The following is a 26215-nucleotide window of genomic DNA, read 5'->3' as shown; positions in this document are numbered from 1 at the left end:
ATAACGAAGATAACCTAGTTTCCGCCGGGATATTTCTCCGGGAGCAAATGTACTCATCGTTTAATTGAGTGAACTACCTTCTGCAGGTTTTATTGCGTTATATTTATATTAAGTTTGCAATTTTTTTTATTTCCGTGAGACTTTAAAATCAAAATGCGCACGTACGTACTTTTGATTTTCCACTTTAATAACGCACGTATCAGCAACGCATATATGCTTACGTACACCGTGGTAGTAACACGGGAATACATGAGAAGGATTTTAACAATATCGTTCACGATGCACCGCACAACCGCGGGAGGAGAATATCCTATATTCCGGTGAAGAATTTAATATGACCGGAATAATTCCGCGAGGGTGGATGTTCGGTTTCCGAAATTCGCCTGGCGAAAAAGAGAACGGTGCGCGCGATGGAAAATTGCTCGTCTAGAAGTTCCTTAGAACGTCGTCGTCGTCGTCGTTGTCGTCGTCGTCGTCGTCGTCGTCGTCGTCGGGCGGTGGCGTCTCATAACGTGCGCCACTTCGGTGGCTCGCAAACAAATTTCCAACTCGGCATCAAGCCGGTCCACGCCACCCGTTTCCTCTGACTTCTCGCCCGTTCTCCGCGCGCGATCCCAAACCAATGTGTATAATAAATTTCCACCCTTCGTCTTTTTCCTTCCTATTCCCTCGTGATTTTATATTCGCGCGATTCGATGTCAGTCGCTGCCCCTGCTTCCACCACCGTCAGTTTTATCCGGCTTTTGAGATTTTATTTTTCGAGATTTTCTCTGAGAGAAGCGCGCGGAGACCGCACACACCCCGTGCGCGCGCGCGCGCGCGCTCGACGACTGCATTCGCAAACCAGATATACTCGGAGCGCATTTTGATTCACATTTCGGGAATAACGTACGTACGTCTCGTAACGGGAAATGTGGACTCTCGACTGTGCACACAGAGAAAATTTTCCAGGAACTTGAAAGTGCGTATACATTGGTCTTCTGTTGAAAGTTAGAGAGTAGTTGTTAAATGTACGCGAGAGCGCGATTTTAACCAGTTCGCAAGGCGAAACTTGCTATTAGCCCGCGACATACAATTTTAAAAGAATATTGGACACATCGTGAAATTCACCGAGCAGAACAAATCAATACTCTGTAATCGTCAATTCGTAACTTTAGCTAATGGAAGCAAGAAAGGTGCCTCTCTTATAACAACGCTCGCGCTCGAATATTGTAACGCAAACACGTCGTGAACCGTAATTAACGATGTTGGATCCGATGACTGTGCAGCGTGTGATGATGATCTAACCGCATCGCATTTTCGTTAGATACACGACGCGAGATCACAATTATCTAACAATGTAATACACGGTTGATTGAAGCTCGCGTGCGTGCAAATATTTAACCTAGTCTCTGTTTTTCTCGTATTGTAAATGTAAATACACGGCCCATATATAATAGTATGCATTTCCAAAGGAAATACGTTGGGGTTTAATTACGTAAGGATTTGTTGACCAGACCGCGTGGTGTACATATGCGTGGTAGAATATTTATCAGGTAAATGTTTCGTCATATACACGGTAATTAAACGTATACTTGATTAAATAACATGGATAATTTGATATCTTATTTGACTCTCCCTCTCTATCTATCTATCTGGAAAATTAACTTAGTAGTTGTGTTTGCGTATTTAATTTTCCTTCTCTTTAAATATTAATTCGTCATATTCGAATTTACTATTGCGTGCAACAGTAATATTAATAAGTTAATTTATATAGCACTAACTTAACAAATACTTTATTAATACAGCTCTATGATATTGTGTTGTTCTCCAAAAGAGAGAGTAAAATTATGTTTCCATTAATTTTAATACACACGCAACAACGGGAACTGACTTTTGTACCCGTTACGTATGAATGTTATTTCAAAAAAGGCTACAGCCGAAGCTTTAATTCTTGACTCTAAATTGCACACATTTATACCTAATTACGTTCAATTTTGTTGTGCACAATGTAAAATCTCTCACGTCGCAAAATTAACACACCACGTAACGTTTAAATCGCGTTTGAAACGCGCTTTTAATTTCTCATCGGCCGAGCTAGTTTGCAGAGAATGAATATTTAGGAGAGAAATACACGATATTTAGCGCGGTGTTTTGTATGTTAACGATTCGAGACTACGTCCTGAAGCTATTTCATTCGAACGAGCTTTTGAACTAGTAGTCGGGCGCATTCACGCGCGTCCCGCGCTCTGTAACAACCGCTATAACAATATACCCGAGCTTCTTCGGTTTTGCTCTCTCTCTCTCTCTCTCTCTCTCTCTTATCCGAATCTCGTTGTGTGCCCGCTTGCGGCATCGACTCTCGCCAAACGCAATCGGATCAAAACAGTTCAAAGTGCCTCTTTCGTTACTTCTCGCCGCTTTTCCTTCTTCTTTTCTTCCTTCTTCCTCTTTGTCCCAATCCGAACGATATTACGGCAATAAAACATTAGCAATTTATAGCCGAGTAAAGATCTTTTAGATCTTTCCTTTCATCGCGCCACGCGGCACGACCACGGTGGAATCTTTTATGCGAACACGTCGTCGTCATCAATCAACGTCGCGAAAGAATAACTCGGGACCGTTTGAAAAATGATACCGCTAGGTAACTGCTTTACCGATGCTTCTCTTCTTCTTCTGCCAACCGCCTGGAGGTAGCGCCGGTCCGTTGACTGATAATAGGATGGGATCTCTCTCTTTAACAATTCGCGAACGCGCGCTTTACGTAAAATGCAATCGTGCCTGCCCGTTAACATACCATGTTGCTCGTTTAAGCGCGGTGAGATAATTTTGGCAAATTTCCGCTTAGCTGATGCTTGCGCGCGCGCTTCTCCTGTTCTTGTAAAAGAGACAAAATCGCATTTCCGAAATAAATGCGAAAACGAGCCAAGATAACGACGCTCGATACATGTATTTCCTTAACGGTAAAGCTCTTCTCGTTAACATGAGAATCGGAAGACGATACGTGCAGCTCGTTATCTTTTCGCCGACGTAATTTTAAAGGTCCGCGATTCGCAATGACTTCCGACAGGCGCTTGGAAAAAAGCTATCTACTACTGTAATTACATCCTCGACTGTGATAATATCTTCTTACGCACACATTTCCATATTCAGCAATACGAAGTATCTCGAACCACTAATCGCGTGTAACGTTATTTTTAATCAAATGTCAGTTCTCGAGGAATCTCTTAAAATTCTAGAAAAAAAATTGTATAAAACTTTTTTAATTTATTCCATATATTTTTATAATTCGCGAAGACAAATTTATCTAATAACTTCTTGTGCTTTTTACGTATATATGTATTATGTTCCCGAAGTATTCTTAGCTCGATGGAAACTGCCTTGAAGAATGTAGGGAAGGCAGGAAGGGAGTCACGACAGCGACTTTAATGCGAATTTGCGACCCTTTTTGCCTCGCTTTGTATGGCATAAGGGGACTGTGGCGGCGCAGAAATTGTCCAAAGGTGTGCTCAAAGCGTGGGTGAACTGACTAGAATAAAGGCGAGTCATACCAGAATTTGCTTATTACTTTTACATCGCTACAAAAGACCGACGTCGATCGTCTCTACCTTATTTAGGTGAAACATTTTCTCCTTCTCTCTCTCTCATATATTTACGATGCGTATTATTAGCGCCGTACAATTTTCTCCGCTTATTTCGAGTCTTGTTTTATAAACGTATAAATATACTCAATGTAGAAAAAATATAAATACAAGTTTTAAATAAAAGATAAAAATAACACGGTAAATATGATAAACGTATAGATTATACTTAAATATCATCATGTCTGATATTTTTTCAATAGAAATCATGTTTACAAGCTCGAATATTACAAATTATGTAAACAAGTTTGTAAATTTTAGATTACATCTATTTAAATTCCAAAATTCAATGTTATATTTAGTGATAATAACAACAATTTAATTGTTAAGCAAAATTTAAATTTATATAGAGATAGGATGTATATGCAGTCGATGAATATGCAATCATTAGCATAAATTGTTTCGATCATATTTACGAGTAATATAAACAATTGGCGAAAGAGAATGACCTGTCGCGTATGCGTGCGTTGAGAACCGCTGGGACGAGTCATGCCGCAGGAATAGCATCGCGCCGATGTTGCATGACTGCGTTATGTATGTAGTCTATTATGTTTGCGACTTATAGAATAGCTTTCAGCTTGATGGTGAACGTAAAGGTCCGATTATGTCGCTATTGCCGAACGCAAGAACTTTCTTCGTCTTGTGTCCACGATATTCCGATATTCCAATTGAGCATCAGCCTCATTAATTCACGCTCATTAACTGCTTCCTAATTGGCGCTTGGCGGAACGCTTCCGCCGGTCACTGAGCATTGTCAGCTTATGAGACAATTATATCTTCGAATTGTAACCACGCGTGGTTACAATTCGAATTCATCTAATCTAACATCTTTCTGATTCTTTATTTAACAAAGCGTTATATATATTTTTATTTATCGTTATATATATGTAAATATCGTATATAAAATTTCGTATCACACAATTATAATTTTTAATTTATTATCTTGAAAAGTAAGTCTATAAGATATTCCTAAAATGTTTTGCAAAACTTGTCTTTTGTGAATTTTCAAATCAGCATAAAAATCCAAACACTACTTCCGATAGAAATACAAAAGGCGTATCGTCTCATCATTGATTCATTAGCGAGACTTCCGCGCGCAATTAGTGATCGGATTCACGTACTTCGAAAGCGGAAAACAAAGTGGTTCTCACGCGTTCACAGCTTGCCGCGTTTTTCCGCGTGAAGAACGCGCGCACACTTGGCGCGAGGCACTACCGTGTCTCTTGATTCATAGAAGCGTTGCGAAATATCGTATGGTCGTTGAACCATTTTTAATTGTCTCGAAGATCAAGACAAAACATTCTGTGGCATTGCGCTGTTTCCGGTATTGCTCGCAATACGCACGTGAGCAATAGCACAAGTGAAAAGAACGAGTTGCGGGGTAATGGCGTCGTTTTGCGACTATTGTTGTTTCATTGTCGGGAGGTTTTTAATTTAAATAAGCGCGTAATTGCCCCTCCTCTTTCTCTCTCTCCTCACCCGATTTTTAACTTGTGTGTTATTTTTTTATGACGCGCTACATATAATTGTTGAATTTTTTGCGACCGTAACTTCTAATACTGCCTGTTTAAAAAATAATTTTGTGCACAGAAATTGGAACAGACAGGATACTTCGCGCGTACATTTCGCAACGCTTTCGTACACTTCCATAAATCAAGAGACACGGTAGTGCCTCGCGCCAAGTGTACGCGCAAGCAAGGCCGACCGTGACTCACTTACGCGAATCGAATAGTTCAGCTGAGGTAAAATTTTTATATCTCGGCACCACGGCTGAACTGATTAAATTCTAACTAGTTTCAATCGAAAGAGCTCAGACTTTAGTAGACAAAACTTTAGTAAAAAAAACACTTTTTACTTTTTTTTTTGTGCCTTACGAACGGAGATATAAAGTTTTTAATGTGTGTGTGTGTGTGTGTATTTGTAATAACAATTGACAAATAAATTTTTAATTTTATATTTTGCAGCAATGTAACAATGTGTATTTACTTCGCGCAACTTTTTTCATATTCACGACGCGGATCGTCGCTAAAACTATCATAGATAAGGTATCTTTCACGTGCGCGCATCTTGTATGATTTACATAAATACTTTGCAACAATAATTACGCTAAAAATTGTAAAATATTATTAAACTCGTCATTACGTGTAATGACAAGTAAATATCATATTTATCTCGGTAACGGCGTCCGTGTGTTTCTATGATTCATCGTTGACGCAATCGGCATACGAGTTAATAAATTTTTATACCTCTAACGAAAACTTGTCATTTATAATAATAAGAATGTAGATTTCTCTACTTTCTAATTTTCTACATTCCTTTCTACTTTGGAAATACTCTCGGCAAAGCATTATATTCTCGAACGACTCGCTTCGTGATACGTGGCGGGAATCCGATTCTTGCCGCTCGGCGATTCTTTTCGCATCACGCATCCTCCCGTCATACAATATCGTTTATTAAAATATTCTCGGTATCTCTTCTCTTCTCGCGGGGAAAGAAAATAGGGAACGCGTATACACACATACAACACAGTCTCGTCTCTCGAAACCTGTTTCAGACGGCCTTACAATGTCGGGATTACCGCGCGAGATGGATTCCGCGATCAGCGAAACGCACTCGGGCGCAACTACATGTACCCGATGAGATACGTACCGGTTTACATTAATCCGACGTAAGGCCGCGTAAGTACAAATGTGAAAGAGACTCTCTCGCGAAAACCGAGAATCTGGAAATAATCCAAAACTCTGCGAGGCGCGGCGTTTTAAGGAACATCGCGCGCGCACGCGTTAGACTCGAGTACTTGAAACTCATGAGCTACACGCTTTTACGACGTGACGGTAATGACGGCCATAAAAGAATATGATCAATCGGACGCACGAATCATCTTGACCTTGCACGAACTACCACCACCAACATACGCGCGCAACACCGGCGAGTATTATACGTGCGCGCGTTCTCGCAACACACGCCTGCCGATCTCTCTCATCCGGCTGCGGGCAAGGTCTTCGCATCGTTTCAATCTCGCGAGTGTATAACGATGATAATAATGTCGTGTTTTATCATTTGTTTTTGTTACACTCACTCGGGAAGCTCAAACGAGAGTGTATTATTAAAAATTTGAAACGCATATGTATGCAAATTTATACAAATTTTTATTTATGGTCTTTTATTTTTTTAATCTACTGTATAGTCTTATTTAATAGTGAAACAACAATCTTCCGTGTGATCGTCCTCGTTGTCATTTTGTTTTACGACTATATTATTATTGGCTTTTGCAAATTTAAAGTGTCATTTATGCTAAATTTATCATTAAAAAAGTATTCTCTCTCTCTCTGCGTTCCGGATTAATATGTATCTTTTCCAAGGTAAAATATATTCCAACATTAAAATACACTTTGATGTGGATAATTAAAGCGTTAGTATGATAATTCACTCGTCCTCAGAAGTCCCATGGTTACGACAATCTGATGGCAACGAAGAAGGGAACGGGGGAGAGAGAGAGAGAGAGAGTGAGAGTGAGAAAGAGGAAAGGAAGGCGAGAGAGAACGACGACGGTCGACAATCGCTGCGCGCGGTTGAATATACTCGTTTGCATTTGACATAGTCAGACATTTCGTCCGAGCGCAAATTCAAAAGGTATTCGCCAAAATTTGTTTCCAAATGAACGAAATCCCGTATTAAATTTGTATTTATTCGTATTAATAACAAGTTTTACATATAGTCAGAAAAAATAAAAATATCTTCTCACGTAGCGACGCGAGTGATTAAAACTTGATAACTCTGCGCATACGTAATTTCTTTATAAGAATTTTTTGCACTTATTAAAGAATTTTATACCAATTAAATAATTTTTTTACAAGACTTTTTTATACTTAATTAAAAATTAAAGCCCTATCTGCGCAAGATAAATTCATAGATTTGTTCGCGCTTTAGCAAACCTTTGTGAAATTTTACGTATAAAAAAAAACTATATTTTTAGGAGTATATTATTAAAGTATTAGTGAGGGGGAAATTATTATAAAAAGAATAAAAATTCGTTGTCGGGGGTTTAATCTACAAAAAGCTGCGCGAGTATAGTATCGATTGCCGTGAGCTTGCTCTGCTGCAATATCCAGTGTGGACGTTTCGTATCAGTTTCGCGGGGTTATTGAATTAAAGAAGCAACCGCTTCGACCGACCCTTCTGCTATTGTACGATAGTTCCCAGCAAGACTTTCACGGTAAAACGACCGTCACACCGTTGCACACACTCCGTATATCCGGCAGTTGAAAATATACCAAACAAAATACGAAATATATACGCGAGAGATTTCGACAGTTTATTAATAATTTATACAATATACAACGCAATCATCAATTGTATTTCGTGACACACGAGATAAAAACCCCGAACAAAAGTAATGGATTTCGTTTCATTTCGATTTCGATCCTTTATACGTCAAAACGCGCGCTCGCGTCAGGAATATTATTACATGAGATATTCGCATGATATTCCGATGAATATATTAATTTAATTAATTTCGACAACGCGCGATCCTATCGTGCTCCGTGAATTTGCTGGCGCACGTCTGTGTGTGATTTTAATAATCTGCTGACATACTATAAAGCGGCCTTTGTGCGACACGTGTACACGAATTAATCGATGAAGCCCGGTGTTGGATTAAGGGCACGGCAAAGGACTGCAATCAATTATGTTTAATCGTCCGTCCGCGTTACTACCGGTTTAATGAAATATATCTCTAGTTACTTCGTTAATCCTCTGATTATACAATATGTAATGTAGAGAAGACGCGGATTGCATATCTACTCGCGCACAATACTTTGCGGGTATTTTGAAATATACACCCGCGAAAGAGAGAATAAGAAGCAATTTTTTTTTCTTTCGGTTCTACCACCTTCTTGACGCGCTGGCAAATCGTATTTTGTTATTTAACGCTTATTGGATCACCCGGCACCGGAAAGCGATGTTATCGCGTTATCCGCGCATGTCTCTCGGAGAAGATGTGCACGGCGTGTCGTATAAATTTAAATTAAAGCAAAGAATATATATACGCGCGGTTAAATATTTTTGCGCGCTCGCGCGTATGCAATATTTGCATACTACACGGCAATACTTTGCAGCTGTATATAATATTCAGCGGACGAAAAAGGTAAAAGGGCAAATGGTGCGAAAGAGAGGAATGGTGTAGTGTATAGAAAGCGACGGAGTTGCGACGGGAGAGCGAGCGAGAGAAGGAGCTAGAGGGGATAGTGGAGAAGAGGAGGGGTGAACCCACGAGGCTGCATCGATCCAGAAGCACCGTGTGTAAACCATCGAGCATAATCAAATTCCTTTTAGCCGGAGCTCTCTCTCTCGTGCAGCGATACACCAAGATGCTTCTGTTTTTATTCAAAATATTCGAATCGCGCCCAAAATCCGTTTATCGCTCGAATTGAAAATTCAACTTTTGCTTGTGCACGCGAAACGTTTTGTACACGTTTCTAATTGATGGGTCCTGGTTTTTTTTAATTGCCTTCGTTTAGCAATAATTTTGCAGTCCGCGTTTTATTCGAACGCGCGAAAACTTTGACCGACGACAACGACGTGAATTATTGAAGAAGACACATATCTGATTGTTAATCTACAATTTTTATATTTATTTATTACAAGCTTTCGAGTTTAGTCCTCGAGCAATTTTCAACTTTTAACGAAGTGTTCTAAAAGAAAACGATAATTGATAATTAAAAATTGTTTTTAGTTTATACACGAGTATCGACCTAGTACCTCAGCGACGTCAGATTAATCAATTGTTGTAATTGCGTTCGATGGAATGAATAATGAAATTACTTAACATGCGCAAATTAAAATAATGATCTCGTCGATATTTATAAAAATGTACTTTCGGGAGAGATTAATTGTGATATATTTCCGATAATAAAAATTAATTTATACCGCTTCGAAATTTGAAAGCAAAATTATGTGTGTGTACGCGCGGCGCTACGTGTGTTAATAAATTAATAGATATTCGGTTTGGCATCGGCGGAGCAGCACGTGGGTCGATGAAATATGGATTGGAACTTTTGGGTCACCCTATATTTCCTGAAAGCATACCATTGGCCCATCTACTACTGCGTGCTCCAGGGTTTAATCTAACAGTGATTTATGCTTCCCAGCGGCTCTCAATAACGCTGATTCACATTGTCGTTGATTCAGATTAATTCTATCGATCCTGTCGGCGCGTTTATTTTTCAGTTTTGCAACAAAATACTTTTTCGCCTCTCCTTCCTCTCTCTCTCTCTCTCTCGACAACAACAACAACAACAACAACAAAAACAGTTTATTATCTCTAATTGTATTTGTCCTCGCTTCGGTACAGTCAATTCAACGATTACCATTGTTGCGATCGTGTCACGAAAATGTTTGGTTTACGTTTTATCTCGCATTGTTAGCTTTTAAAAGAACAAATGCGCGATGAGATAAATACGTGTTGAATTTTCGATATTTCGTGCTCGCGTTGTCGAAAAATACCATTGCTCTCGGCGAGTTCGTTATTTATCTCTCGCATAGAATCAATAACTCGATTGCGAAAAGTTAGAAACGAAAATTTGTAAAACGTATCGCGAGGACATTTGGAAAATTTTTTGTATTGTACTTATTTTATTTTATCGCTTCTTTCCCCGGGAAAAGGGTTTTATTGCGCCGTTTTATGTTGATTCTCGAACGTCTGTCTCAACAATGGTCTATATTTTATTGAACATCGCTTTTCATTTAATTTCACATTATTCCGTGATTTACGATTCACGGTTTTCAACTTGATTTTCCATTTCGCACACACTACACGTAATGCTTATCAAAGAAATTGACCACCACTGCAGCGAGGAGACGCTACATATTCCGCTTTGCGTATGAATGTGTTATGCGCGCTCGGCGAATATGTCAACTGCAGTATCGCGAATTTATACTCACTTCTGATTCTTTGTTTGTTTATTTTCTCCTCTTTGTTATTTTGCAATTATTATTTGTTTGCATGATAAATTTTATGCGCTTTCGTAACGAACGAACGAACGACGGGACGCAATTCAAGAGGGAAAATTTACGAAGACTATTAATTAATCAATAGCGCTTTGTAGAACGGCTACTCAACGTCGACACACAGACGATCGATACAATTTTAATCGCTTCTTGTTAATTTGTAATGACGGCTTTTGTCGTTTACGCAATCAAACTGTTAGACAAACGCAGACGCGATAAGAACTCAAAAGCATTTTTTATCGCCAAGCAAAATTTGAGCTCTCTCTCTCTCTCTTTCTCTCTTTTTATCTCGAAGTGTCGCACGCGTGTCACCCGAGTCTGTTCCTTTGATATCTATTTTAATTCATGTTACAAAAAGGTAGCTTAAAGAAAAAGAAGTTAGAAGACGCGAGATAAAAGAGAAAGAAAAGTGCTCCGGCGCAACGAGATGATATTACGCAGATAGAAAACTTTCGTGACTGCACTAATAATATGGCGAACGTACTTCTGTTTATATACATATATATATATGCGATAAAGTACGTATGTAAAATTAGATTCAAGCAGCTGCGTAATACTGCAAAAGGTCATGTACGGGCTAAAAGGTTGCGCAGCTTTTTCATCGTTTAAATATATATATTTATTATGAAAATAAAACTGAAGGAAAAATAAATATTAATAAAAAATTATTTAAATAAAAAATTTATTTTCAATGCTCACGCCATAATATTTTCCCGCACGAAATATATTATTTGAAGAATAAATTTTATTTTTAATTTCCATGTACTGTGTTATATAAATTTATAATTGCTCATAATGTGTAAAATCTCTGTGAAAATTTTAGGTCTCTCTATAGGGTCTCTCCAAGTTTTTTTAGCTTCCTTTGAAAGTTAACGATGCAGCTTGCGTCTCCCCTGCCTGTGCCTGCCTGCATCCGTTCCTTTCGTATTGATAATTAGCCCCACCCAAAGCTCGGCTCAAACTCTTGTCTCTCTCTCTCTCTCTCTCTCTCTTTTCTCTTTAGACCGCGTCAAGCGCTACGAAACATTGCTTGTTTGTTAATATCTCATCTACCGTGTCTTTCAATGTTTAATAAATTGCAGTCACGTAGTGGTGTTTTTGTGTTCTCATGCAAAATGTATTCCCGAGCTTTTTCATTATTATTATTATTGTTGTTGTTGTTGCTAACACGCATTCATATTTTCAAACATCCGCACTTACATTCAAATTTTAATTTTGAAATATAAGTGTTAAAATACATTATTGATCTTTCGAAGTTATTCTTTCCACGCACTCTAATGTTTTGCTTTACTTTGTAGAGGTTTCTTTTCACAATGACAAATGAGAATTTTTGCACTTTTTCCGTATGTTAGTTACGCCGCCGCCGGCGGATTGATAGGTTATCGGTTTGTGTTTAGGATGCGAAATGAATCGCCATAGCAACGTCGGAATACATTTCCACACTGATTCGACGCGCGGCATCGGCGACGGCGTCGGTCGTGTGCATGCATCGTCGTCGCCGCAGGGTTCAACTGCAGCCGGCGTGGCGCGCCGTTGCATTTCGGGCCACACGGATGCACCCGTGTGAGGACAATCGCAACGATACTGTCCATTTACACGCGGAGCTCATATTATACCGCACGCGAAAATGTAAAAGACGCGGAAGTCAGAAAGGGAGACGAAAGCAGTCATATTTATGTATCAAAATGCATATTTGTTGATAAATCGCGGTGATATTTTTACACGCGAAAAAACTGTATAAAAATTGTTATTACAAAAAATACACATATATTTTGTGAAATTCGTTTTTGCGTAAAAGCGCGATAACAATTAAAAAAAAAAAAAAAAAATACGATGTTTTTTTACGAAATAAAAATGTAAACGATTCTTATTCTCTCTTAAAATATACAGCGAAAAAGAAACACGTTTTACGTGACAAATAGAAAAATGCGATTTTTTTTAAATCCACGGCGACTTTCGCTGGAATATGCGCCCTGGATGCAACAGCCATTAATCGAATTCCTCTGTGCAAACATATCATGATTGGAAATCAATGATCCGGAAAGCACTCGACAGACGCTTTATGCTTGATAGAGGAATACAGTTTGATCAATCGTAACACGATTGTCTCTATTTATTGAAATTGCATTTCTACAAAATTGTCAGCGAAAAATACGAACGCTAAAGCTAAAGGTATAAAATAAATAATAACAGAATGATATATTCATACATACACACAAAACTGAAAACCAAATCGAAGATACGATGTTTTCGAATGTATGTACGATTTGTCGCTTAATGAGACACGTCTGCGAATTATAATAATATTTAACAAATTTATAAAAATATTTACGCATCAATTTGCCGTGAACGATAATATTTGAAGTCTTTTGTATCATTGCCATGTTTACGTTCGCATGAATTCGTATACGGCTATCGTCTATAGTAACCTAAGGAGTGGTTTAACTTCTCTATTAAAAACTATTATGTACTACTCATCGATTGTGCTGTGTAAAGGTGCAGTGACCCGACAACGGGGCAAACGCGCGCGTTATATCGACGACTCCGGTATTTCGTTCATTATAGTCACGAAGCAATTTCTCGGAACGTTGCAACCGATTCTGTGCTGCAGTCGAATAATACACACAGTGACACAAATCGCGTCACTCGCGTAATTTTCATGCGATAAAACCGATATTTCGCCGAATACTTCGACCCTTCGAACCGACATATTTGTTTGGTATATGAAATTCGAGTGGAAGTTTACTGTGTGTTGCCGACAATGTAGTTTCCGACGTAAATTCGTGACTTTTGCGCGCAAAGTTGCGAAACTTGAAAATTGAATTACGCCCCCCTTCTGGGCTTGACGAAAAATCACGGTCGTCGTTGTCGCAAGCGCGGACGAAAACAATCGATCAGCGGAATCGTGCCCGGCAAGTCGAACAGCTATCTCTTTCCCGTGAAATCTCGGAATCTTCCGCGGGGCATCTCCCGGGAAATCGCCCGTAATAAATCGACCAAAAGCGGAGAAAATTCGTCCCGCGTCGGTCGGAATAATGATGTAACCGATGTAACTTCTTCCCAAACCGGAGAACATTTTCCGTCTAATGGGAAAAATTTCAGAGCGAGGGAAAAACGTAATAAAATCTCCAATCGTTCGCGATCGGAAGAGCGCGGAAGAGAAGAAAAGCTATAGTAAAAATATGTCAACAGCGTTCTTTCCTGCAGATAAATTTTTAAAACTCATAAAATTATATTTTAAACTCGAACAAAGAGTTTTTTTTACGCGCGAACTTTTTAAACAATTTGTTTTTTTTTTTTTTATTTCGAGTCATGTCTGATGCGATATCTTTCGCGTCCAATTACAGTTTTTCGCGTGTTTCTGCGTTTAAGACGGGAGGATTTGTTTTCTGCATCGAAAGATTCGCTCTTTGTACGGAAGCGAGAGAGATAGGACGAGTCGGCGCGCGCACGGTGTAACGTAGCGATGGGATCAAACGTGATTCAAACGGTACCGATAGTTTTTTTTTCGAGGCATCGATACGGAAGGTCAATCACGGAGGTCGTGACCTTCTCTTCTATAGAATTAACCTCTACACTCAGAATCACTCCGTAGGTAGAGCCTACCGCAGTTTATTCCAAGCAAGGTACATTGCGTGCTTTTACTAGATACGTTACGAGATTCTATTATTTAAACATCTGTAAAATCATTTCTTCTTTGTATACTTAATTAACTTATTTACTTAACATATATGTACCAAAACGTAAAATAGTTTAGATAATTCCTTTTTCGGCAAACTCATTTAAATCAATATTATGATGCATTTTAATATGATCATTATTTTGAGAATTACAAATTCGCAAACTTGTTACTCTAATAAAAACAGTTTTAAGCTATTTCTGATGAATGAAACTTATGCTTTTAACAACTTAAGATGTTTAACGTTGAGCAAGGAATTAACAATGACGTAATGAAATGCGACACGATCGTGATTCGATTATTAGATCGGACGACGGTTATTTTAACGTCCGTCGATGGCGAGAGAAAGAGAGGGAGAGCCGCGCTTGGTGAATCGATTGAAAATTACAGCTTGGGAATTGGATCGGGCCCATCGCTAGCGTCCGCTCGAGAGGGAAAGAGACGAGATACACACGTCGGGGAGAAGCTACAGCAAAGCGAATAAGTGGGGACGACGGAATGAGGCGCATGTGGTGGGATGGGTGGAGGGTGCGCGGGAACAAAGAGAGGAAACTGTGAGGGAAGGATGAGGGTGAGACAAAGACGGAGGAATGGAGAAAGGGGTTGCGGAGAAGAGAACGAAAGGGAAGATGCGACGATACAGAGAGAAAGAGAAAGACGACAGAAGCCGACCGGTAGAAAGGTTATAGTAGAAGGGAAACTACTATTGGAAGAACTCTCGGAGATCGACGAGAGAGGGAGGAAGGGGATGAACCGCGGAGTTGGGGGAGTACGGGCGAACACATAGAGAGCTAAAAGATGAAAGTATAACCCCGGCAACATTGGCTTTCCCAAGCCAAATAGAACATTATGTCACGTATAAATAAAGCTGTTTCCGAACTTCGGCTCGATAGATATTGCAACGCCAATAAATTATCTTTTCCTAGCCACCGTATAAAATCGTCCTGAGTATGTATGTATATGTGTGTGTGTGTATATATATACATACATATATATATATATACACGAGGTAAATCACGCTCCGCTTGGCACGTTGCACAATTACCGAAAGAGTGTGTCTTTCTTACGGCGCGCGGGTTTTCACTCGTGCGGAAAATTTATCGGATTATATAGACTCAGTGGCCAGAGAGGAAGCCATTGCTCGGAAACGCGAGAAAAATTATTTTTGTTCCTGTTGTTAAAAGCTAAAAGAACTCGACAAATCTCTTTCAATGCACGTTCATACAATTACTACTGCAGTCTTTCTTTTTCGAAATCGAACAAAAAAACAGTACGACAATAATATACAAGCTAGTAAATAAAGAAGTAATCAAAAATAATTGTTTGAATAATTATTATTAATATTTACATTAAAATTAAAATATAAGTAAATGTAAATATACGTAATTTCGTATAACGAGAAAATAAAGAATTGAATAAATAAGAGAATTGATTAATCAATGTGAAACATGTGTATTTTATACTAAGATATTGTAATCATTTGCGTACATGTGTTATATCGTTGCGTAAGCGATTGAACTCTGCCCGGACGAGCGATAATAATTAATGCGTTTAATGCGGAAAAGGAAAGACATTACGAGGGACAAGTAGTAAGTCAAACTTAGTGAAAATGACGTCGCTCTGCGAGCGCGGGCGAACAATTAAATTATCGTGGAGGCAGAGTAGATAACGATGCACTCCGAGATGCAGCATAAACCACGGGTTATGTCGCGTGGATTATGTGCATATAGAACGTTTCATGTAGTCAGAGAGAAGAGAAGGGGAAGACAGAGAGAGAGAGAGAGAAAATGTGCATGTTTGAGTGAGAGAGACACGGTGTTACACACTCATTCCGACACAGTTACTATTCTCCGCGAACAGTTCGCACTGAAGTTCCTGGCATTCCCACGTAGAGTCGCTACCTCTCAATTGAAAGTCGGTAAACGCGACGAGCTTACTGCACAACGTGTAGGTAAACGGGAATTCTGCTGGGAAAATTCCTTCCAAAGTTCCCGCCAAAACCCACCCTCGAACTTGCCGCAAATCTTGTTCGCGTCTTCTCTCGACGGTGATTTAATTGCGTGCTCGTTGCAACACGAAATACAATCGCATTTTTTTTTTAATATATGTCTTCTGTGAATTAATTAATTAATTAATAGTAAACTTATTGTTACTCGCAACTATTTAAATTAAAATTTTGTTACGCGTTCAAGTGTCATATGATATCGAGTAACACCCTTTTTTATTTGTTACAGGACGAGGTGCTGACAATTTCGGAAAAGGTGGTCGTCCGCGTGCACGACCTGGTCACGTTTCTCTCGCCCACGTTGGAATGGTCATGGGGCCGAGAGGTGTCCTATCCGACGACGCCGACGTCGTCCCCGGAGACAAGCCCGCTAAGATACGAGTTGCCGCAACCGCAAGTCCTGACCGATCCGGGAATCGATTTTTCGGATGTCGACAAGCAGCAGAAGGAATACGAGAGCAGCGTGAATTTCGCCAGAAGGTCGGATTACGGATTTCAGACCAAGGTGGTGGTGCTCTCGTATCCGAGGTACTGCCGATACCGGGCGCTTCTGCGTAGACTCGACGGCGCCGAACCTTCCTGGCTCGGCACGGCGATCGCGGCCGCGTTAGGGGGTTTCACCGCGAGTCCAGGCACCAGGGTACTTTTTTGCAGGGATACCTTCGATTATCCCGATCTCGAGACCCACGAACTGCTATGTAATCATTTGGGTATGTACGATTTGCTTCTCGGTCAGTTGCTCACTAAATAATTTAATATATTTATCATGTGATAATATTAATAATGTTTGTGCAATTAATATTTATAATACACATGCAATAATTGCAAGTCGATGAAGAGTTTTGTGTAGACGTTGAAATATGTGAAAGTTAATTCGTTATATTTAAACTCTTTTGTAATTTTTTTTTTTTTTTTTTTGTAATTTACTAAGTCTTACAATAAATGGATACAAAATATATGATTGAAAATAAATCAAGAAAAAAAAGGTAGAACAAATGTCACGGCTATATAAATTTTTCTCTTTAAAGAGAATATATGTCGAATACGAAAATATTCATATATTCATGTTCGTGTGTACGTCAAACCAGATATACGTGTGTGTGTATGCGGCTGGTTTATAAGAAACTTGGAACGTATGACCTTAGCAGTTGTTTACATGACACTACGCGTATCTCTTGTACATACAATATATTATATGGCTTGACGTTTCTTTCTGATAACGTTATTAATTTTTACTTATCTTTCGGAAATGTGCAAGAATTATAAGATTCTGATATGCTTTTTGGTATTAACAAACATAATAAATAATAGTAATAATAATAATGCAACTACAGTTATTTACTATTAATAATAACTGTACTTTGATCTTACGCACGCGATATATAATCAAATAAAAAAACACACACCATTTTCATTTTAAAAACATTTTTTGTGAAAACTAACTACGCAAATACAGTTAAAAAAATATATCTTTTTTAATTTTTTTTATACCCTTTAATTTCGTTATTTTTGATATTATTCTTCTACCAAAACTCTCTGATTTTTGAGCAAGTATATTTGTCCAGTTTTTACGTGGAACAATTTTCTGGATAAAATGTCGTTTATAAATAAAAAACCTGTTTCGACAAGTGTTTTTTTTGACTTGAAAATAAAACAAATAAAACTATAAATCGTTGAGTGGACTTGATATGCAATAAATAAAATTACGAAGTACATTTTGCAATCTCAAATATTTTTTCACATATCTTTTCTCTGTACATCGCATACAAGTTAATACGATAAATTCAACAGATTTAAGTTCAGATACGTCTCTCAAATATCGAATAAGTAATTTAAGTGTATATCGTTTTTCGAAGTAATTTTTTTATGATTTCTTCGAATTAAAAGAACGTGAGCACAACAGACGTTCGTTTAACAGACACACATATGTACCCACACATTTAGACAAATCACAAGACCGTATGTTTTTCTGAATGTATTTTTCTGAAGTTTTCGATTCTACGTAATCAACGCGGAAATCTAAAAAAAATCTCGAAGGAATTCGAACGTGTCGAAAACGTTTGTGTGATTCGCAATTACTCGAAGGATATACATATACATATGAACAGCACTTTTGGACACACACAAAGAGAGCCGGTGAAAGCAAACTAAACAAACAAGCGATAACGATCTTTCTCGCTACCGATTGAACAGGTCTCTATCGTGTCCGCGCCGACGTTACAAAATAAAGACCGGCGCGCTATTTCATTGGACGGCATAATATTGCCGATATATATAATCCCGCGGGATGTTATTATGCGAAGATATGGTTCAACAGGAGGACGAGAGGAGAGAGCGGTCGAGACATTACGAAAAGCTGAGCCCTCGTGAACGAAACTCGTCAGTTCATTTGTCGAGCGTTTTCCGCATTGGTCATAATTCGACGAGCGAGGCGAGCGCTCGCGCACGCATTACACATACACGCACATATACACGAGCGGTGTGTCCGTCCGCAAAACTCGTGCGTGCATTCGTTGTTCAACACGCATGCGAATCGGCCGGTCAAAAAATTACGCGGGCATCATCGTCGCGAGGACTGTTCCGCAACGTGGTACCGCAACGAACGAGACATAAAAAGTGTGTTTTTATTCGATTGCGCGATTACGTCGATCCTGATCGAATTACGGATATTTCGTCGTTCGCAATTCAAGTGCTTCTTTGTTATGTATATTGATTCGGTTCATCGCCATTTGCGACGTGCTTTATTACTAAACGATGTAGTTTTAAACGAGTAAGCGTCATGAAGAGTGCTGTGCATATGTGTTATATATAAACAGGGTCGTGTGTGAATTACTCTGAAGCAGATAACGCGCGCGCGGGACGCGAGTTTACTTCAACACGCGATCTAATAATTGCTCTCTGTTGTTGGTTGACTGTACATGGCCGAATCATTGCGCAAAATACGGTTTCGAAGATAAAGCGATTGATAGGCGTGAGTTAAAAGCTTAGTGATATACGGAAAATATACGTTGTACGTATTTCTCTGTTGTGCGACGGTGCACTTTACAGCTAAAACAATCGTCCGTGAGTCATTTGTTTTATCTAGCGCCGTATTTTTTTTTTTTTTTGCAAAGTTTATTCCGTCCGCGAGGTAAATCGCTTTTTTTTTATCGTCCGCCGATTATTGCAATCGCCGTCGTTTCGTTGTGGTACAATAACCGCGAATGTCGCTCGGATCTTTCCGACGGACGCAATGGCCATCGTGATGAAAATTCGGAACAATCAAGTGGTGTATTTGAATATTCTTGGTAAGGAGACGAAAAAAGAATGATTACTTCGTTGCAAAAGCGTCGAAAGAATTGTTTTTTAATCTTAATGTTCTTGCAATGATTCAACGAAGTGTGCACGTGTCCGTGTGCACACGTGTTGCGTTGACTTACTGTGCACTTGAAACTGTGATGATAAAAAACCAAAACAAAAAACGTTATGTTACGAAATTCAACGCGTAAATTATTTTCGCGTTTTTTTTTGTAAGACGTTTATCAAGTAATATATGTTTTTTTTTCACGATTTTGCGGAAAATCTCGAGTGAACATATATGCGATATTTCAATTCCTCTATATGCGACTATAAAAAAAGCTCACATATATACTGCTGCATATTAATTTGAGCAAATTTCTTTGAAAATGTAGACATCAACGTATGTCGCAACAATTACATTTTGTAAATATTTTTGTATACGAATAACATTTATAATCGAATATTTAATAATATTAATTTATCATTAAATTGATAATGAAATTATATTTGGCAAATTTTTCAGAGTACGTATTTGTGAAAAAAAAATAAAATAAAAATAGAGATCAATTAACAAAGAATGTGAAGTGATCGAGCTTGTGATATATAAACTCTGTTATACAACTTTCGAGTCATTCCTGTGCCGATCTGTTTATCAATAACTTTGTCCTAGTCTGCGCTAACTTTGAAATAAGTGAATAAATGTTCGCTCGATGTTTATAATCACTTCGAAATATTCCGGCACTCAGGATTGCTTATATTACACACATACCTCGCTATTACATATTTCCGATACTATTTCTACATTTTAATATTGAAGAGATGATTATATTTTGCAAGATATTTTTAACGTTTAAACACATCGCAAATTATACGTAAAAATATCGCACACATACGTATATATTGGTATTTATCTATGTCAATATTATGTAGGTAATTAATTTTCTTTTTTTTAAATAACATCAAAATTGGCGAAAGAAAAAATCAAGATGTCTCAGAACACAATTGTGTAAATATTTATTTGCCGCTGGCTGTTTCAATAACGATTTTAATCTCAAACTGTGCTACTAGAATATTCAGAACAAAGCGAAATATTTATTCGGTGTTTTTATGATGTTATTTTTATCATTATGAGTGACACAACACTAATGCATCATTCCTCGATCGTTGAAAAAATCACTAGCTTGTGACACCACTACATTTCACACTACGGTTACGTGCTATTTTCAGCCTTAAGTTCTCTCCGTGTTTCACTTTTTTTCTATTTACTGGAACATGCTTCTGGCATGTTCCAGTGTAGAGGCACTCTTTTCACATCTCATCGAGTATAAAATGTACATAAAACATTCTTAACATTCCGATCTCGATGGTATTCAACATCCTCGTGTAATTTTTCAGCACCGAAACTAAAGGGAAGACCGCGGAGGAAGCGTAAAAAGCGCAGTGCCTCGCCGGGTGAATCTTCTAACGAAAGCGAGGCGTCGGTGGCCTCGACGTCGAAGAGCACGCCGGCGACCACCAGCAGCAGTCTGGTGATACCCACGGTCGGCCGACCGCCCTCGTCGGCGGTGCGGCGGAGCGAGAGAAAAACCAGTGCGGAAGAGAAGAAGTTTATCACGGACGTGCAGAGTTTTATGAACTCTCGGGGTACGCCGGTCGGAAAGATGCCACTGCTGGGCTACAGGCAGAGTCAGTATCTTTTTCCGGTTTTTTTGTTTGTTTTTTCCCCTTGATAACCGATAACCCGGTCTCAGAAGACCGGAAAACCGGAGAGATTTTTTTCCGATTTTTTTCACTTCTTGATTCCGCGACGATATCCTTCCGGCCGGCCGGGGATTCGTTCGTCGGACTGCAGAGAGCTAACACACAGCAGGGTTTCCTTCTCGCAAAATTACACCTATCGCGTTATCGCGACGATTACTAACAGGTCTCTCTCAATCTCTCTTCTTGTTCGCAGTTGATCTGTTCCTGTTCTACACGAAGGTGCAAATGCTCGGCGGGTACGACACCGTCAGCGCTGGTCGTCTCTGGAAGACAATTTACGACGACATTGGCGGCAATACGGGTTCAACTAGCGCGGCGACTATTACACGCAGACATTACGAAAGGTAAGACGTCGAGATTCTTGTCGGGATTATGTTTGTGAAAGATCAGCGAGTTTTTTTGTATTCAGAAAACGTGCTAGTGCGACAACGAAGTTGTTTTTGTAGATTGTTATTACCCTACGAAAGGTATCAGCGAGGTGAGGAAGAGAAAGAGAAATTGAACAATGGACGACGTATCAAAACCACGAGCTTATCAGAGGATTTAGATGTCAAGGAGGAATCTAACGATCTATGTCCGTCGGAAACACCACCACCTGTAGAAGCAATTTCCGCGATCACGACGTCACCTCTGCAACCAATAACGTCGTCAGCAACGACGGTAAATGTAGTTAGCACGAAGATATATGTATTATATTTTCCACTATTATCTTATGTAACGAATATTTTTCACGCTGTGTATTCAAACTTTTTCAGCCTTCGCTCTCGAATGAGAAACCAAAAACCGAAACTGGCAAAACGTCTTCGTTGCGTAGCGTACGAGTGAAGCCGGAACGTCTAAAGTCCCTGAACACAATAATCGCCAACAGTGCGACACCTTCCAGCCAGCAAGCTAATCAACTGCCAAGTCCACCGCCATCCTCCAACACATCTCTTTCAACACCCAGTAGCACACCCTCCACGACACCCACAAGCGGCACCGGTAGTCAAAGCGTCCTCGAGAGACAACTCAACAGTCCGTTGATAACCCAACAAGTTCCACCATCGTGTTCGCCACCGGGCTTGCCCGTGACCAGCGTAGCGACGGTCGTTACCCTGACACCTCCACCCGAGAAAGACATGAAAGAAATTAAACTTGATCCCAAGCAGACGACATTATTGGCGCAGGGCAAAGAAAACATCCCGCTGTTTGGCGGCGAGAAGCCACCCATCTACGTCGAGAAAACGATGGTGCCGCCGGTCTCCAGGTCGCCCGAAGTGATCGATCTCGAGAACGAGAGCGACAACACGACACGAGACAAGATAATCATCCCCAGTTTCAAGAAACGCAAGCTCGAGATTCTGCGCGAGGGCGGTCTCGAAGTCACCGCTGTCGACTTGGAAATGCGACCGAGCGTGATTCAGAGCAGCGTCACACCGTCGCCGCAGCCACCGGCCACGATGAGGAACGAGGAGAAGCAATCGCCGATCTCGCCGTATTCGCATCCCGTCACGCCTAATTCCGTTCCCAAATTGATATCCGTCACCGTGACGCCCGACATAGGACACATGTTGCCCTCGCCGCAGGAGCATCTGAATCATCAGCAGCGCGGTCCGATGATCAAACAGCCGCCGGCTCATCACAACAACAACAATAGCATGATGACCAACAATAACGTGATGAATAGTCGGGTGATAAACCTCGGTAACTCGAATAACACCGCGCTGTTACAGCTGTACGCGAACGCGAACGCGAACGCCGCACCACCGACTTCAGCGGTGATCCCCTCGTCCGTGCAACAGCCAAACAGTCGTTTCGTTCCACCAAACATTTTAAACGGCAGGTTGATGCCGCCCAAAGTAACGCAATCGAGATCGATATTTATGCACAACGAAAAAACGGTTTACGGGAATCCGAAGGAAATTCTCGGCTCTCCCAAGTATCGTTCGCCACATCCGCCTCAACAGCAGCAGCAACAGCAGCGCTCGCAAATTCCGCAGAGTGGCGGCGATCCCGGGCAAGGTGGTGTTCTCGATTTGACGCAAAAGTCCAACGAGAAACCCACATTCCCCAGACCCAGTCTGGAAATAGTCAAAGTACCTGTAGTGCCGAGGCCTAATCCGTTGAATCTTGAAATGCGGAATGTACCCACGGCCAAAGACAAATTGTCGGACCGACCTCTCGTCGACTGTCCGAAGCGTGCACCCTATATCCCCGCCTATCAGAATGTGATCGACACACGGACCATCGCCTCGAACAATCTCGAGATCACGTTGGTGAATCCCGCGGGTAAGCAAAAGAACAATCATCATCTGGGCCCACCTCCACACGTTCAGATACCGAGTCCACCTAACAAGAGTAACGTGATGGGAACGTTGAATAGCGCGCCGAGAAGACAATCGCAACTACACCCGCCCTCTCAAATAAATGGAAAGTACGCGGCGAGAAACGAGCCCGTTTCCCCGTACACGCCGAGGAAGCCGACTCATCCTGTCATACCGAACGTACCTAATCTGAATCAGCTGAATCACACCTCGAGTCCATTCCCTAGAATACAGGCGACCACGATGCATCAGCAACAGATGAGCATTGACAGAAGGAAAGCGGCTGCGGAGATCGCCAGAGATCATCAACAGCGTAGAATTAGTGAGGGCGAGAAATCCTTAGCCGCGCAGCAACAGCAACAGCAACAGCAGCAGCAGCAGCAGCAAGAATCCAGGCAGAGCGAGGTCAACCGACGGCACAGTTTACCCAGCATACCGTCGGGCTTCGTGCCGACAGTACCGCAAGCCAATTCCACTCCTTACTCGTTGTCGCAACTGCCAAACGTGCCGGGCAAGTTTCTACCGCCGATTCTGGACCCCATGTACTATCCCACGTTTTACAACGGCTTGTTCCCGCCGCCGCTTCCGCCCACGGCCGCTGTCGCCGCCGCAGCGGCGTCGCCGTTTCTGCCGCCCGAATTTGGCGCATATTACAAGGAACTACTTGCTTCCTCGCAACCAAGACTGACGGGGATGGCGGGGCAGTCGCCGCATCAACAGCCGGCCGCCCCAACGTCTAAGTAGACAACGGGATCTCAACATGTAGGGTTTCCGGCATAACGATAGAGAGGATGTTTCGAGTTATTTAGAGAAGGACAAGGATCCGTCGGACTTCGCTATATAATTTGCGTACGAAGCGATTTAAAAACTTGTAAGAGCGTGTCGATGAAACTTAGAAAAAGTGAGAGATTTATTGTCTGCGTTATATTGTTTTTTTCTTTTTTTTTATTCAATTAATAACTACGGCAACAAAGTTATTCACAGTGTTCGTTTACGATAGAGAGAAGAACGACGATCCCGTGGATTTTCGTGCGTAGAAAGACACAGTAAGGATGTGAAACTTTAATCCACGTCACGTGTGACATTTTTGTCGAGTCGCACGAGATTCCAGAGGGTCGTCGATTATTAGGAAAAAAAAGACTCTGTGATAAAAAAAAAAAAAAAAAAAAAAATGCGACAATGTATTACCATTGAGAGAGGCAGTCGATGGAATATTGCCACGAGAAATCGTTATTTTTATATGTTTATTTTATGTGAGAAATTTTTATTTGCGCGCGTTTTTGATTTTCATTTCAAATATGAAAAACAAGTATTCTAAGTGTGAAAATCCTGTTTTCATTATTATTAGATGTAATCTTCTTACTTTTTGTTATATCTTTCTTGAGAATAAATAATTTTTCTTTTTAACGCGTGCAGCGATTTACATATCCTTATAACATGTAACGTACGTCGCTGATTTTTGTTTGTCGATGTTTGATTTTCAATTTTTGTTACGTCAAACAAATATATACATATATTTGATTTAGTTTGAATATCATGTGATATAAATGTCGATTCGAAACAAAAAACAAAAGTAAACAAAAGAGAATTAGAAGCGAACGTTTGACCGACGGATCATCGGGATTGTATAATTTGTTCACTGTGTAATGTGGTAAGTTTTGTGTAAAATGTATCGCTCGCGAAAACCCTATGTACTGTATAAGCTCTAGACAATTTTCATTATAATAAAAGAAAACGAAACACTCGTAAACAATCACATAACACACCGATCTGTAGTCACCTTTAACGATTATAAGCGCACGCTTGCAATGATATAGTAGCAGCGAAACATGTACATAGTGTATATAATCACGTAAATCATTAAGCTAGGCAAAAATCTGCATTATCTTTCAATATTACGTAAGGAAGTTAAGTTTAGTAAGTGTACAGGCTGTCTTGCTCGTGTGGCCAACGATTGTCGTATCGCTGTTTCTGTATGAGAGACGTAAACGATATATTTCACAAAACAAAAATAAGGGTCTCTGATTTGTTTTTATTTCGCTCAGAAGACAGTTGTGCCGATCTTTCATCTCCTAAACACCGTGCGCCGACACGAAAGAGGGAAAAGTGCGTACCTCTTTTTCCGTTTTGTGTTTTCTGTACAAATTGACGAAAAGAAAAAATCGACCGATTGTGTCACGCGATCGCTGCCGACCGTCGATCGAACATCGCGGGCCACTACACAACGTGTACTTCGAAAGAAAAATAAAATTTACCGACGGTATATATCCATGTTAAATGTAGACATATAGAATTTGTTCGTTTTAGGATACTCTGATCAAAAGAATAAATATGAGGATAACGTTTAAAAAAAAAAAAAAAAAAGCATTTCGTGACTCTGAGAGGTTACAGGGGAGGGAAAGATCCGTGTATTCTGGATCGTTCTAGTGAAAAATTTCAAGATTTCTATATTGATGTCTTTCAAGAATATAAATGAGTTGTTCACGTTTTTTCTCGATTGGTTCTTTCGTGATGACGGAACCAGGGCGCATTCCGCGCCGATCGCGAAAACCGCGGTTGT

At 40.1% G+C, this 26215-nt stretch overlaps 1 protein-coding gene across 1 annotated transcript in view; it reads left to right on the top strand.

The window, feature by feature from the left end:
• The window catches only part of LOC109856554 (proline-rich protein 36-like), a 129549-nt gene extending 104720 nt beyond the window's left edge, over window positions 1-24829 (top strand). The window contains exons 3-7 of the mRNA XM_020431940.1: window positions 16542-17022; window positions 20987-21277; window positions 21546-21696; window positions 21799-22012; window positions 22108-24829. Of these exons, the coding sequence (XP_020287529.1) occupies window positions 16542-17022; window positions 20987-21277; window positions 21546-21696; window positions 21799-22012; window positions 22108-24399 (3429 nt within the window). The 3' untranslated portion in view covers window positions 24400-24829. The remainder of the gene's footprint in view (window positions 1-16541; window positions 17023-20986; window positions 21278-21545; window positions 21697-21798; window positions 22013-22107) is intronic.
• Window positions 24830-26215: the final 1386 nt, after the last annotated feature.

The sequence above is a fragment of the Pseudomyrmex gracilis genome, unplaced genomic scaffold (assembly GCF_002006095.1).
Source record: "Pseudomyrmex gracilis isolate BER0280 unplaced genomic scaffold, ASM200609v1 scaffold_123, whole genome shotgun sequence".
Classification (NCBI taxonomy): domain Eukaryota; kingdom Metazoa; phylum Arthropoda; class Insecta; order Hymenoptera; family Formicidae; genus Pseudomyrmex; species Pseudomyrmex gracilis.
This window is presented reverse-complemented; position numbering and strand designations above follow the sequence as displayed.